The sequence below is a fragment of the Stegostoma tigrinum genome, chromosome 15 (assembly GCF_030684315.1).
Source record: "Stegostoma tigrinum isolate sSteTig4 chromosome 15, sSteTig4.hap1, whole genome shotgun sequence".
NCBI classification, from domain to species: Eukaryota; Metazoa; Chordata; class Chondrichthyes; order Orectolobiformes; family Stegostomatidae; genus Stegostoma; species Stegostoma tigrinum.
The window spans coordinates 40,335,266-40,351,053 of record NC_081368.1 but is presented as its reverse complement, the minus strand read 5'-3'; the positions used below and the strand labels follow the sequence as shown (position 1 = coordinate 40,351,053).

The 15,788-nt window shown below is 42.9% G+C and overlaps 1 protein-coding gene across 1 annotated transcript in view; it reads left to right on the top strand.

Moving 5' to 3' along the window:
- Positions 1-15,788, top strand: part of tex11 (testis expressed 11) — a 330,058-nt gene that overhangs the window by 200,601 nt on the left and 113,669 nt on the right. Inside the window, exon 10 of the mRNA XM_059651258.1 lies at positions 6,390-6,441. Within this exon, the coding sequence (XP_059507241.1) occupies positions 6,390-6,441 (52 nt within the window). The remainder of the gene's footprint in view (positions 1-6,389; positions 6,442-15,788) is intronic.

The window sequence follows — 15,788 nt, the reverse complement described above, 5'->3', positions numbered from 1 at the left end:
ATCTGCAGTTCCCATTATCCCGTGAATACTTCGTCGGTATGTACCAGTCTGGCATATGCATGAGGCGTTAGTCATGCCACTTGTGTATAAGTCAAAGGGGGTCCATCCAGGGGTGGCTACAAATAACGCCTCTACTGACAGGGCAAGTGGGTAACACACTGTGCGGTTTCCATATAAAAGGATATGAGCCTTAAAAAAAACCGAATTGTCCTTTTGGCTTAATGCCGTGAAGGCGGCCATGACAATGGAAACTCCAATAGCGGTCTTTACTCCTTTTGTGGGGGTCCTTCGTTTGCAATCACTCAGGTGAATCCAGCGGCTCTGTCCTCTGGACTTTGGCTGCTGTTGTTGTTTGCAGGAGTATCTAGAATGGGCGGGAGATTCCTTCTGGTCGTCCTGGAGCAAGGATTAGGATATCTAAAACAAAAGAAGAATTACTATTCAAAACATGCAGTTTTGATTGTATCTTAGGAGTCTGGTTTGTTACGAACTGATTCCGGTTCCTTCACCAGTTCCTCATCGTCTCCATCTCCTTCATCTCCCCCTTCGGAAGGGCCTCCACCGATGACCTTGCAATGATGGAGGCTAACTCAGGCGGAGCGCCCGGTGACCTTAGCAGCAGTAGGGGTGGTGAGGAGAACCTGGAAGGGCCCTTCCCATCGAGGTTGGAGGCTGCAGCGTGTCCAATTCTTGATGAGAATGAAGGAGCTGGGTTCCACAGTCCGAACAGTGTCAAGGGAGGGGAGCTTCTCTCAAGCAGCATGGACCTGGGAGTGAAGACCTCGCAAAATTTTAATCAAAGTAAAAATATAGGAGGACATGTCCTCAGTTATGTGGTGGAAATGAACGGGGAAGGGGCATCAATCCCAGAGAACTCAACTGTAAATGATTTTGGCTGGGGTTTGCCTGCGGGAGTACAATGCAGGTGGAATAAGACCAGAGGCAACAACTGGACCCAGGAGTGACCGGTCGCAGAAGTCAATTTGGCAAGTTTAGTTTTCAAAGTCTGATTAGTTTTCAAAGTCTGGTTACAACGTTCTACAAGCCCTGCAGCCTGAGGGCAATACGCACAATGAGGCTGGCGGCAGATCCCAAAATGAGAGCATATTTCATCATTAATATCCCCAAAGTGGGGGCAATTGTCTGAACTAACCTGTTGAGGTACTCCGAACCTTGGTATGATTTCTGTCAGTAGTAAGCACTGTCGAGGTTTTATTATTAATGGTTGGAAAGGCTTCAATCCATCTACTAAATACATCAACAGTAACAAGACAATACTTATAGCAATGCACACACAGCAATTCAATAAAATCAAGCTGAATGCACTCAAATAGACCACCTGGCAAGAGTGTTTTCCAGTTATGCACCGCAGTCCTTGACCAGTCAATAATCATTGGTAATAAAGCATCAGGTATACACACTTGGCCAACTGGAGTGGCCTAAGGGCGCAGAATGCGAACATCCATGCATCTTCCATAATCGTTTTTCAGAGTCAGGGGTGTCCCCCTGTAAACGCTGAACAGTGACAATATCTGGCATGCCCGTCGTGTTCGAAGGAGGCAAGCAATGTATTACCTGCTTGCTCATAGAGCGCACGGTAAAAGTTTGATCTGTGGCAGCCTGATCAACCCGAGCGTTACCCTAAGTAACTACAGAATCATTGGAGGCATGAGCAGTGCATTTGATAATAGCCAATTGGTTAGGGAGGATTGTCTGGAGAAGGGTTTTAACATAACAGGGAATTCTGGATGGGTGTACCTGAGGAGGTTTTTTTCAGGCCTCCCGTGTGAGTTTTAAAAGAATCTTGACCTGCCTGCTTTTGTCCACTAGCAGTCTGTTCCTTATTCTGTTTCCTGTTTCTCTGTTTAGCTTTAGACCTAGTACGACAGGTGATAGGGCCTGTACAAGCCGCGGGTTTGTATTCTTTATCTTATGGCTTGTACCTAAAATGTGGTGTGCTAGACAACAGTACAAATGCATTACTGATGTTTAGTCTGAAAATGACTACATGAAGAAACTGTATTCCTCTAGTATCCCAATGTGGGCAACCAAAGGCAGGTTACTGTATTCTTTTACAATAACTTCTGCTAGGAAATAGCCCTTGATGCTGTATTATAAGGCACTTCTAACCCAGCTAAATCTCTGCATTGTTAACAGGGAGTTTAAACCAAATCTGCAACTCAGTATTGGCAGAATCTCTGCAAGATTTCTTAATTTGTAAATGTTTCTACAGTAAGGTTTGCCAGAAGATTTTAAATCCCATCCTTATTTGTAGTCGAGCCAAATGTTACTTTATATTTTAGATCTTTCAGCAGAAATATAAATTGGGCAGGGAAGACCAAATTAACAAATTGAATTTCAAACAGAATTTCTTACAGATATGAATGCAATGCTCTCATGATCTTGGGTAACAGTAGAATTTTTTTAGGAATCTGAATGTTCTACTGTTTCACATAATCTGCGTTGCATGTAACATTTCATTTTAAGTTGCTTACTTCCTTCTCCAGTCCTCCTTGTCTTACTCATTTATGTCATTTCTTTGGAACAACATTGGCAAACCAGATATGTCAGGAGGTACCTCCTTCTTCTTTCCGTACGGTAATTCAACCTGGCGTTTCAATCCTAATACTTTATTCTGCATTTCCTTTCTCAGTCTTTCCTGTTTTGCTTTACTCCCCATGCTGCCGCTTCAATGCCTCCCACGACTTAAGGTTTCCCTCATGATCACATACTCTAAGCCCTCTTCGACATGCATTATTCTCCCAACTCGCCAGTTTAGATTTGTTCGTTATTTCCTCAGCAGTTTTTCTCCATGTGGATATTAAAATTTTTCAAGGTTTAACCCATTTTTAGCGCTTTTACTTTTTTTTCTTATTTCTATATACTATAGCAGTGTCCTTTGTCTCAACACCCACTTGAGGGTCCTGACCTTCGCGTGGGGGATTTTCCCTCTTAACAGCCAGTCTAAGGCAGGGTGTTTGAGACAGGCAGACACTGTGCTTATCCTATATTAATAGCCGAATACTCATTCTGCTTTGCCAGTTTTATACTAACCCCTCCAGACTTAATTTTTTTTACCTGCGAACCTCCAGAATTTTTACTTTTCCTGCCACTGGGGAACTCGGACCTCCTGGTCTTTTAAAAGCAACTTCTTGCTTAGGGGTGCGAGGCGCAGATAGGAACACCAATCATCACCGGTGACTTTTCTTTTTGTTTCTGTTGACATTTGACTCGAGCACATTTGTTTTTGAGGACCTCAATTAATTTGATGGTACCATTATCAGTCAGTTCAGTTCCTAATTTGGTGGCAGAATCCTGCCATGAATTTAATACAGATTGTTTGTGGGTTTCCTCACAAAATTGTCGCCACAGTCCAATCAATTCTTTCATTTTGTTTTGAGCCCATGTTTCATCGCCAAATCAATTGCTGAGCTGATTTATCCAATTAATTATTTTTGGGGCTGCCTAGTGGCCACTGTTCATCACCTAATTTCTTGTTTAAGGCGCCAGAAAGTTTATGCTGGCTTTCAAATTTATCCGGATACTTTTCACATAGTTTCATTGGCAAAGAAGACGGATCGTCCGTCTTATCTACACTGTTACCCATCTTAAACAAACTCCCTTTTTAACCTCGACCCAAAACTTTCACTAATCAACAGCCTGTCAACGAACAGCAAACTAACGACTTTCACAAACCTTCACAACATTCTAAAACCTTGACAGTCTTGTTGTAATATATTGCGATACTCCCGAGTGTCGTCTTTCACAGACTAATTTGGAAATCACTTTAAACAATGCCAATCTGACCAGATTTAAGTCCCTGATTCATTTAAGGTCTTAAATACTCAGGTCCCTGATCTGTCTATTTTATTTCTCACTCCCCAACAACTGATTTGCCTTGGATTCCCAATCCGACTTTTAAAACGGAGTCCTCTACTTGTTTTCCCTAAATTAACTTGTCTCGGATCCCCAATCCGACTTTTATACGGACTCCACTACTCCTTGTTTCCTGAACTGAGTCCTCTACACCTTAATCTCTGAACGGAGTCCTCTACTCCTTATTCTCTGAACGGAGTCCTCTACTCCTTTTTCTTCTCTCTCCAAATGACCAGACTGATGCTTTTTCAGGCTGGACTCAGACTATAGGTAGCGGGGTCGAGTCCACCGCTACCTGAATGAGAGGAAAACCAGATAGAGAAAATACTCACTGGCTGGCCGATTCCTCTACACTCAATAGTGGAGGACTCCAGGCTCTTACACCGCTGTCCACAATCTGGCCGTACCGAATCCGAGTCATGGCACCAGATGTAAATCTCAACCCGCGATGGGGTCTCTCGATTCTGTGCTCAGTCAATGAACACTCGCAGTCGGTCTGGCTGTTTAAGACTTTACTCTTTATTTCTTCAATCGGCCGGGTACAGATCATCCGGAAAACACAGAAGTTGAGCACTTCAGTATTCCTCGGAGGAGCTGCACACAGAACTTAATTCAAAAACATATTTATACTTTCCTTAAAGCAGGGTACATGGCGTGATCGCATAGTGTATTCAAACAATTACCAATCAATACACAATATTGCTTCATTGACGGTTACATAATCCAGTAGTATTAACTGGTAAACAACTTACGTCACAATGTTTAGATTACTTTTTGTCTCGCCACATAGCACCATAATATTTGCTACTGAAGGTCAGCTGGAATGGTTAGTACTGCATTATCTTATCATTACTGCGCGAGCAGCTTTAGCAGAATTTACAGTTCCCAGGCTAGAAGCCATTTGTTGCTAACTTGCACTGAGAAGCCATCTTGTGCCTGTATCCAGGTTTCAGATTCTCACTGCTTCATGAGGGTTGCTGCAAGTTCTGGAGGACATGTGTTCAGATGTGTTGCCAGTATGTTGTCAGGACCAAAGCCTTTACTCTATCCAGCTGTTTCTTGAAATCTTTTGGAGTAAATTGAATCAGCTGAAGAGTGGGAATGTCTAGAAGAGGCAAGTCTGACAGTCTATCTTTGTAGCAGTCACACTTATTCCTTTGCAACATCTTCTGGCAAACTAGTCAGTAGATGATTGTTTCAGAGATAATGGGAACTGCAGATGCTGGAGATTCCAAGATAATAAAATGTGAGGCTGGATGAACACAGCAGGCCAAGCAGCATCTCAGGAGCACAAAAGCTCTCTCTGATGAAGGGTCTAGGCCCGAAACGTCAGCTTTTGTGCTCCTGAGATGCTGCTTGGCCTGCTGTGTTCATCCAGCCTCACATTTTATTATATAGTAGATGATTGTTGTTGCTTTATATGATGTATGTTAGTGTCTATTAATCCTGAAGTTAATTCTTAGCATTGATGAATCACCAAGAACATTTCTCGATCTTGCTGATCATCCATGGAAAGTCCAGATGTAAGACCACTCCTTGCAATTGTGTAAACAAGGTTTTATATGCCTGTTCTTGGTGTCATCTGTTATTTGATTTGTAAGATACAATTGATATTTGAACTGTTGTGATTTGGTAAACTTATCACTGAATGCCCAGTCCATAATGCAATTTCTGCTATCAGTGGTTCATCTTTAAAATCCGTTTGCATCAGGGTAAGTTAGTAAAAGTGCTCCAGGACTAGTTCCTTAGAAATCAAAGGTTCTCCTTCTTTAAGAAACAAACTTTGTATCTGTTGTGAGAAATAGTTCATTTTGTATCACAGGTTAGGAACAAAGTGTTCTATATTCCTCAGTATCTGGAGTTTTTCAGTTCAAATGTGACCTACAGCTTTTTAAAAACTTTTAATTAATGCAAAAAAAGTAGAAATGTATTGTAAAAAAACTTAGGTTCCAGACTTTTTGCTTGATGGTTAATGATATGGGCAGCATCTGGAGGAATGGAGAAGTCAGTGTTTTGGGTATTACCCTTTATCAGGATTGCACTGTTGGAATGGAATGATGTTTTGCACATTGCCTTTTATACCATCATTACTTTCAGATTTGGTTGTACCTCTTTTATGCTCTTCTAAGAGGTAATCTCTGTGATCATCTGAAGTAGGCAATCAAATGACATGTCACCAGAGTGCTTGCTAAGTTATTAGGTTAACACTTGTAGCTCATGACAGTTGCGACTGGTTGGACAAACCTTGGAAAGCATTCCTTGATGAAGACTCATCAAGTCTGAAAACGTTACCTTGCTTTCTCTTTGACCTGCTGTGATCTGCAGTGTTATTGTTTTCATTCCTTAACAACACACTAACTTGATATAATCCAGTATTTTCCAGGAATCAAATATAACTGGCACATTTTGATACAGCCTAATTTACAGGAACTGACATATTATGATTTTCTGTTTGTCATTTAATTCTTGTCATTTTGATTCATTTTTAGCAGTCAGCGATCTTCTTGGAAAAGTCACGCTTGATGTTTGTCTTGAAGCTGCAAAACTCCTGTTGGAACATGACCGGTCAGTGAAACCCCCTTATTGCAATCTTTGTTGGAGTTAATAAACATTGATTGGGTTTTTGGTTTTATTACCTGACATTGCTGTCAGCCTGTTACACTTCTGAGTTTCATTCAGGTGATGCTTGATTCTAAGCATGGCACTAAGACTGAACTCCCTGCTTGTAACCCTCACCCTTAATTATCAGTTCTGTCGCTTGTGAGTGTGTCGGGAATGTTCTTATTGCAAATTCATAAGTCTACACTTTATCTCTCATGCTCCTGTTTAAATTTGAAGGTTTTATAATGTACCAATTGAGCCACTTGGAACCTGTTTTCAAATGTAGCAGCTGAGATTCAATGAATTACAATGTTTGGGGTTGAGGTCCCACACCTGGAATTGACGATAGAACTCACTAAAGATGACAGCGTAAAGAATGCTCAACTGTTGGCAGTACTGACTTCCAAGTGAGATGTTAAACTGAAGTACCATCTCCTTGCTCAGGTGAATGTAAAAGAGCCCCTTGAATTGTTTGAGGAAGAACAGGGTAGTTGTTCTGGTGCTAAAACAGAAATTACTGGAGAAACTCAACAGGCCGAGTAATGCATATGGAGAGAAAGCAGGGTTAATATTCTGAGTCCAGTGACCCTTCTTCAGATTTTTTGACTGAAAACCGTAACTCTACTTTCCTCTTCCAGCTACTGGCAGACCTGCTGACTTTCTCCAGTAGTTTCTGTTTTTGCTTTAGATTTTTGGCATCTCTGGTTTTCCGTTTTAGTTGAGAAGTTATTCTGGTGCAAAAACAAAGTTGCTGGAAAAGCTCAGCAGGGCTGGCAGCATCTGTGAAGGAGAAAACAGAGCTAACGCTTCTGGCCCAATGACCCTTCCTCAGAACTGGTGGCTGAGAAAATGTCAGTTTATATGCAGAAAATAGAGAGGTGGGTGGGGTAGGGAGTAAACGATAGGATAGTGCCCAAAGAGAGAGAAAGACAGTTGGACAGACAGAGGAGTTGCTGACGATCAAGCTCGGAGGATGAATAGTTGTTAATGGGGACTGTTAGTGACTAACAACAGGGGGTGTGTAGTGGCAGGCTATGTGGTAACAAGGCATGGTGTGTGGGTTGAGGTGCTGGGACGTGGGACAGTTTAGGCCCTGAAATTATTGAACTCAATATTGAGTCCAGAAGGCTGTAGGATCCCCAAGCAGAAAATGAGGTGTTGTTCCTCCAGCTTGTGTTGGGCTTCACTGGAACACTGTAGCAAGCTGGAGACAGAGATGTTGGCCAGGGAGCAAGGTGGTGCGTTGAAGTGCCAAGCAACAGGTTATTCAGGGTCTTTTTGGCGAACAGAATGTAGATGTTTTGCGAAGTCGTCACCAAGTCCACGCTTCGTTTCCCCAGTGTAGGGGAGACCACATTGTGAGCAGTGAATGCAGTAGACTAGATTCTTGGAAGTACAGGTGAACTTGTGGAAGATTGTGGCGGTATGTTTGTGTGGAGGAGCGAGTGTGTGAGGTGGTGGTAGGTGTGTTGGGGGAGGATGTGTGTGTGTGCGCTTGTCGACTGATATGGTTTGTTGGGTGTTTCATTGCTGCTGACATCTTGAAAGAATTCCCAGAGTCTCATTCTTCTGTGTCTACTGCGAAACCAATGGGGTCCATTTTAGTGGTGGGGCAGAAATTGATTCTGAAATCGGTTCTGAGGAAGGGTCATTAGACCTGAAACATTAACTCTGATTTTTTGTTTACAGATGCTTCCACACCTGCTGAGCTTTTCCAGCAACCTCTGTTTTTGTTCAAGCAAGAAACAATCATAAGCATGGAATCATAACTTATTCATCCCATTTAACACTACCACTCTAAATGTCCGGTCCCAGTGGCAGGATAGACCCATTACCGGTGATAGCACAATAGTGTACAGTCAGGCAGAGTTGCTCTGGAAGTCCTCAACATTCATTCTGAACCCAAAAGATCTCATTGTATGAAGTCTAATATGGGCAAAGAAACATCATGCTGATTACCAACCCCCAATGCTTTTGGCTAATGTATCAGCACTCTTCCATGTTGAATGCCATTTGAAGGAAGCAACTGAGGATGTTAAGGATGTTGACTGTGTTTTGGGGTTAGCTTCAATAGACACCATCAAGAGTGGCTTGGCAGTACCACAACTGCCTTAAGTGGTTGAGCTCAAAATGAAATATCTGCTATTGTGGAGACAACCGTACTTTATATGAATCAGAGATGTGCTGTGATGAAGCAGTGAGGGTTTATGTTGGACGTTGTTGTCCATCGAAGGTTGGGGTGAAAATATATGACTTGAGATGTTGCTGTAGGATGTCCAAGTTAAATGCCGTTGTAGAAGCTAATGTTGGTAATTTGGCCCATCTAGTTAGCTTCACCATTTGATGACTACTCTAATTAACCCCCACTCCACTTTTCTGCCTCATCCCCATAACCCCTGATTCTCTTGTTTATTAAATATCTTGTCTATCTCAGCCACCATAGCCCTCTGCTCTAAAAGAAACATCAGTGATTCACTGCCCTCTGAGAGAAAATAATATTTCGTCATCTCTATCTTAAACTGGTCACCCTTAGTTTGCGTTTATACACTGAGGGCCTAGGCTGTCCTGTGAGAGGAACTAACCTAGTCACACCCATACTGTCAAGCCCTGAAGAATTTTCGATCAGATCGTCTCTCATTTTTCTGAAATCCAATGAATAAGGGGAGTCTAAGAATAAGGGGAAAGCCATTCAGGACTGAAATGAGGAAGAATTTCTTTACTCGCGTTGTGAACCTTTGGAATTCCGTCCCACAGGAAGCTGCTGGGGCCAGTTCATTCTTCATATTCAGGAGGGAGCTGGACATGCTCCTTGAGGCTAAAGGTATCAAGGAGGGGGGGGCGGGGGGGCGGTGTTAGGAATGAGATACTGAGATTACATGATCAACTAAGATCATAATGAGTGGTGGTGTCGGCTTGAAGGGCTGAAAGGCCTACTCCTGCACTTATTTTGCATGATTCTGTGAATATATACCCATCTACTAACCTCCCATAAAAATGTTTCTCCATTCTTGGAAACGACCTAATTAACCCTGTTAGGACTATTTCCTGCGTATCTTTGGTTGAGTAATGGGACAAAAACTGCTTTCAGCATTCCAGATAACAAAGCGTTATCTGGAATCCTGAAAGCAGTTTTTGTCCCATTACTGAACCAAAGATACACAGGAAATAGTCCTGACAGGGTTAATTAGGTTGTTTCCAAGAATGGAGAAACAGTGTTATCTGGAATCAGGAGCGATGCTGCTTGGCCTGCTGTGTTCATCCATCTCCACACTTTGTTATCTTGGATTCTCCAGCATCTGCAGTTCCCATTATCACTTCAGCATTCCAGAGCCTGATGAGTCCTTTGTCTAGTTTTAGGAAGATGTCCATATTGTTTTGCTCCATTCCCTTTGAAATAAAAGACAGCCTTCCATGTTACTTGCTGAACTTTGGTGTTGGCATTTGTGATTTTTGCATGAGGACTGTAAATACTCTTTGTGCTGCAGCTTTCTGCAGTCATTTCCCTTTCAAATAGTAATCAGCCCTTTATTCTTCCTATTGAAGTGCCCGACCTCATATTTTCTCACTTCATATTTCATATGCCAAGTTTTTGCCCACTTGCTTAATCTGTGTGTATCCCCTTATTGACTCGTTATGGCATTCTCACTATTTGTCTTCTCACCTGTTTTTGTATCATCTGCATTCTTAGTACATTCGCTTCCCTCATTCAAGTCCAAGTCATTATATATATTGTAAATAATTGAAGCCCTCGCATTGATCCCTTTGGCACTTGTTACAGATTGGCTCCTTTTCCATTTGGGTAAAGATGTTACTTTGGCTGTTTTTTAAAATGTGGGAACATGTCTCGAATCTAAGAATTCTTGGAAAATTATTATAAGTGCATCCACTATCTATGTAGCTACTTCCTTTAAGATCCTCAGATACAATCATTAGAGCCCCAGACTGTGTCAGCCTTAAGTCCCAGTAGTTTCCTGAACATATTTTCTCTTGTGATTGTTTCTGTATGTATTTGCTCCCCCCATGTCCTTACCTTTTGTCCATGGAATATTTGGTATATTTGGAATAACAGGTGGCCCTTCCGTGAAGATTAATGCAAATTATTTATTTAACTCCTTCATCATTGCCAGTTCACAGTTTTTTTCCCTGTAGTCTCATTCTCCAGATAAGCTATGTTCGGTTTGGTGGCTCTGTTTCTCTTTAAACATCAGTGGAAGCTTTTGCTATCCTATTTCTTATTAATAGCTAGTTTGTCGCCAGAGCTGACTTTCTGCCTCCTTTTGTTAGCTTTTAAATATTTCCCAATTCTCTGGCTTAACACAGGTCTTTCCCCCACTGCTTGTTTTTATATCAATTTGTTATTATCCTTTTACTTCCTTGGTTAGCTATGTTTAGTTTACCCCCTTCGTAAATTCTCATCAGTCTTTCTGCTAAACTGTTTGCTCAGTCCAATCCAATCAACTCTGCTCCCGTTTCTATATAATTACCCTTGTTGAAGTTTAATGTTGTTGTTTCCTCATGGTAATTTTCCAAAATTCGCTGGACTCTGGGCCAGTTCTAGCAGATTCGAAAACAGCAAATGTGACGCCACTGTTTAAAAAAAGGAGGTAGACAAAACATAGGGAATATAAGACCAGTGATAATGGGAACTGCAGATGCTGGAGAATCCAAGACAACAAAGTGTGGATCCGGATCAACACAGCAGGCCAAGCAGCATCCCAGGAGCACAAAAGCTGATGTTTCAGGCCTAGACCCTTCATCAGAGAGGGGGCTGGGGAGAGGGAACTGGAATAAATAGGGAGAGAGGGGGAGGCGGACCGAAGATGGAGAGAAAAGAAGATAGGTGGAGAGGAGAGTATAGGTGGGGAGTTAGGGAGTGGATAGGTCAGTCTAGGGAAGACGGACAGGTCAAGGAGGCGGGAATATAAGGCCAGTTAGCTTAACTTCTGTGGTGGGGAAAATGCTCGAATCTATCATCAAGGAAGAAATACCAACACACATAGATAGAAGTTGTGTCATTGGACAGTGCAGCATGGGTTCATGAAGGGCAAGCCATGTTTAACTAGTTCACTAGAATTCTATGAAGACAGACGAGCACGGTGGACAACGGGGACCCAGTAGATATGGCGTATTTAGATTTCCAAAAGGCATTTGACATGGTGCTGAACAAAAGGCTGTCGCATAAGATAAAGGTGCACGTCATTATGGGCAATGTGTTAGCATGGATAGAGGATTAGTTAACTAACAAGAAGCAAAGAGTAGGGATAAATGAGTGCTTTTCTGGTTGGCGATCAGTGACTAGTGTTGTGCCTCAGGGATTAGTGTTGGGACTGCAGTTGATAATAATTTACATATGTGATTGGGAGTTAGGGACCACATGTGTGTCAAAGTTTGCGGATGACACGGAGGTGAGTGGTAGAGCAAAGTATGCAGAACAATAACAGTAAACACGATTATTATTATTATAATGGTAAAAAAAACTGCAGCATGCTGCTGTCCTTGTGCATGAATCACAGAACGTTAGTTTGCAAGTGCAACAGGTAATTAAGAAGGCAAATGGAATTGTTTTCCTTTGTTGCTAGCGGGATTGATTTTTAAAACTAGGGAGGTTACGTTACAACTGTATAGGATGCTGGTGAGACCACACCTGGAATACTGTGTGCAGTTTTTGTCTCCTTACTTGAGAAAGAATATTCTGGAAGTGGAGAGGATGCAGAGGACATTCGCTAGGTTGATTCTGGAATTGAGAGGGTTGGCTTATGAGGAGAAGCTGAGGAGGCTGGGATTATATTCATTGGAATTTGGAAGAATGAGGGGGGATCTTATAGAAACATAAAATTATGAAGGGACTAGATATGAGAGAAGCAGGGAAGATATTTCTCCTGGCGGGTGAAACTAGAACAAGAGGGCATAACCTCAAACTTATGGGGACCAGATTTAAGACTGAATTGAAGAGGAACATCTTCACCCAAAGGGATGTAATTCTGTGGAATTCCCTGCCCAGTGAAGTAGTCGAGGCCTCACCCTCAACAACTTCCTTTCAACTCCACTCATTTTCTTTAGGTAAGAGGGGTTGCCGTGGGTACACGCATGGGCCCTAGTTATGCCTGTCTCTTCATGGGCTATGTGGAACATTCCTTATTCCAGCCCAACAACTATTTCTCTGATACAACGATGATATAATCAGTGCTGCTTCCCTGTCTCGTCTGGAATTGGGAAAACTTCATCAATTTCGCCTCCAGTTTCCACCTTGCCCGTATTTTCACTTGGTCCATCTCTGACTCCTACCTTCCCTTCCTCGACATTTCTGTTTCCATTTCTGAGGATAGACTGGCTACTAATATCCACTACAAAGCCACTGACTCCCTCAGCTACCTGGACTATACATCCTCACACCCCACTTCCTGTAAAAACTCCATCCCATTCTCTCAGTTCCTTGTCTCCGTCGCATATGTTCAGGTGAGGCCAACTTTGATAAGGGAGTCTCGAAACTGTCCACCTTCTTCCTCAGCCGAGGATTTTCCAGCTCTGTTGTCGACAGGGCCGTCAACCAGGTCCAACCCATCTCCCGCACTTGTCCCCTCAGCACTTCTCTTCCCTCCTGCAACAGCGATAGGGTTCCCCTTATCCTCACCTACCATCCCACCAGCATCCACATCCAGAGGATCATCAGATGCCTTTTCTGCTGTCTCCAGTGAGATGCCACCACCAATCACATATTCCCCTCCCCTCCTTTGTCCGCCTTCCGCAGGGACCGTTCCCTCCTCGACACCCTGGTCCACAGTTCCTTCACCCCAACATCTCCCCACAGCCCTACAGCACCTTCCACTATAACTGGCGAAGGTGCAACACCTGCCCATTTACCTCCTCCCTTCCCATATCCAAGAGCTCAACCATACCTTCCAAGTGAAGCAATACTTCACCTGCACTTCCCAGAATCTAGTCTTCTGCATTCACTGCTCACAATGTGGTCTCCCCTACGTTAGGGAAACGAAGTTTAGACTCGGTGACCGCTTTGCAGAACATCTACGTTCTGCTCGCCAAAAGACACTCTGAACTACCGGTCGCCTGCCACTTTAATGCACCACCCTGTTCCCTGGCCAACATCTCTGTCTCTGGCTTGCTACAGTGTTCCAGTGAAGCCCAACGCAAGCTGGAGGAACAACACCTCATTTTCTGCTTGGGGACCTTACAGCCCTCCGGACTCAATATTGAGTTCAATAATTTTAGTGTCTAAACTTTCCCATGTCCCAGCCCTCTATCCCACACACCATGCCCTGTTACCACATAGCCTGCCACTACACACCCCCTGTTGTTAGTCACTAACAGTCCCCATTAATAACTACTCACGCTACCAGCCTGATCATTAAAATGCAAGATGGCCTTTGTCTGTCTAACTGTCTCTCTGTTAGCGGGTTCTATCCCAACCCCACCCACCTCCCTATTTTCTTTATATAAACTGACATTTTCCCAGCCACCATCAGTTCTGATGAAGGGTCACTGGACCTGAAATGTTAACTCTGTTATCTCCTTCACAGATGCTGCCAGACCTGCTGAGCTTTTCCAGCAATTTTGTTGTTGTGATGTAATAAAAGCCTTCAGCCAAGCTTAATTGGGTGAAATTGGTTGTGAGAGATTTACCTAGACTGGATCAACATTTTTCAATTAGAAAGTGGCTACTTGGATGAACTCCTAATTAAATTGCCAGAAGTATTCCAGGAAGGTCTAGTGACTATCAGAAGATCCAAGGCCATCTTGCATTTTAACCAGGATGCAATTCTGCAAGGCCTGCTTAGTGCTGTATGCCTTACAGGCCATAGTAGATACAGAAATGAAAAGCCTGGAAAGCGAAGGAATCAGCAAATCAATCCAATTTGCAGAATGGGCAGCACTGATGGTACCGATTTTTAAAGGCCAATAGGTTGGTTTGCCTTTGTGGGCATTTTAAACAAACAGTAAACCCTTTTTTTACATCTGGATAAATACCCAAACCCTTGGATTGAGGATTTATATGCAAAGCTGGCAGGAAGGCTGGCCTTCATGAAGTTGGATATGAGTCATGCTTACTTGTAATTGTATTTTGACCAGCATTCCCAGAAGCATGCTGCAATTAATACCATAAAGGCTTCTATCGATATATGAGATTGCCATTTGGGACATTGCAGCCTGTTCAGTTTTTCAGTGGATGATGGAGAACATTTGCAAAGTCTTCCTCAGGTCGCAATTCACCTAGATGACACCCTGATAACAGGGCAAACTAATAAGGAACACTTAGAGAACTTGGATATAGACCTAAGGCATTTATCCAAGACAGGTGTATGCCTAAGAAACGGAAAATTTGTGCTCCAGGCCTCCCCAAGTGATGGACTTGGGTTACAGAGTTGACAAGATCTGGTTACATCTGTTGGAAGATAAAATGAGGATGATCAAAGGTGTCCTGGCTCCCTTGACTGCCCAGGAGCTTAGGTTATTTCTGGGGCTGGCAAATTATTATGAAAAGTTCATACGTAACCAGGCATCTATCCTGGCATTGTTGCATCAACTGCTCAGAAAGGGCTAGCTTTGTAACCTGCCTCATACTCAAGCCCTAGCTTTCAATGAAGGAAAGAAATAACTATCATCCTGTAAGGTGTTGGCACACAATGATCCTAAGAAAGATCTGGTATTGATGTGTGATGCCTCCCTGTACGGCCTCGGGGTGGTACTAGCTCACAAGTGGTCCAAAGGAGAGGAACACTGAATAGCTTATGCATCCAGGACTTTGCCTAGTACAGAGTATAAGTACTCCCGGATAGAAAATGAAGGATTAGCAGTCATTTGGAATCAGGAAGTTCCACCAATACTTTAATCGATGAAAATTTGTGATAACCATGGATCACAAATCCCAATTGGCTCTGCTCTAGGCTTTAATACTAAGTGCTTATAATTATAAGTTTGTTAAGCATCCGGGAGGCCGAGTAGTGAATGTGGATGCGTTGAGTCATCTCCAATTAGCAGATACATCACTGGCGCTACCCCCAATGGAAAAGTCTGCAATGATATTAAATTTTCTGGACATGTTTCCAGTCACTGTTATCAATATTGGACTTCAGATACCAAAAGATCAAGTGCCTGCCAGACTGAAACAATTGGTATTGATGGGGAAAACCAAAGGGCTGTCACAGCTTGAATTGAAACCCTCTTGGACTGGGATAGACTGGCTCACAGCAGAGGACAGCATATTGTTATTGGGAGCACAAGTGATTTGTCTTGTGCAATGGTTGCTGTCAAGTTGTGGCTGAACTCCCAACAGGGCTATCTGGGAGTCTCCAAAA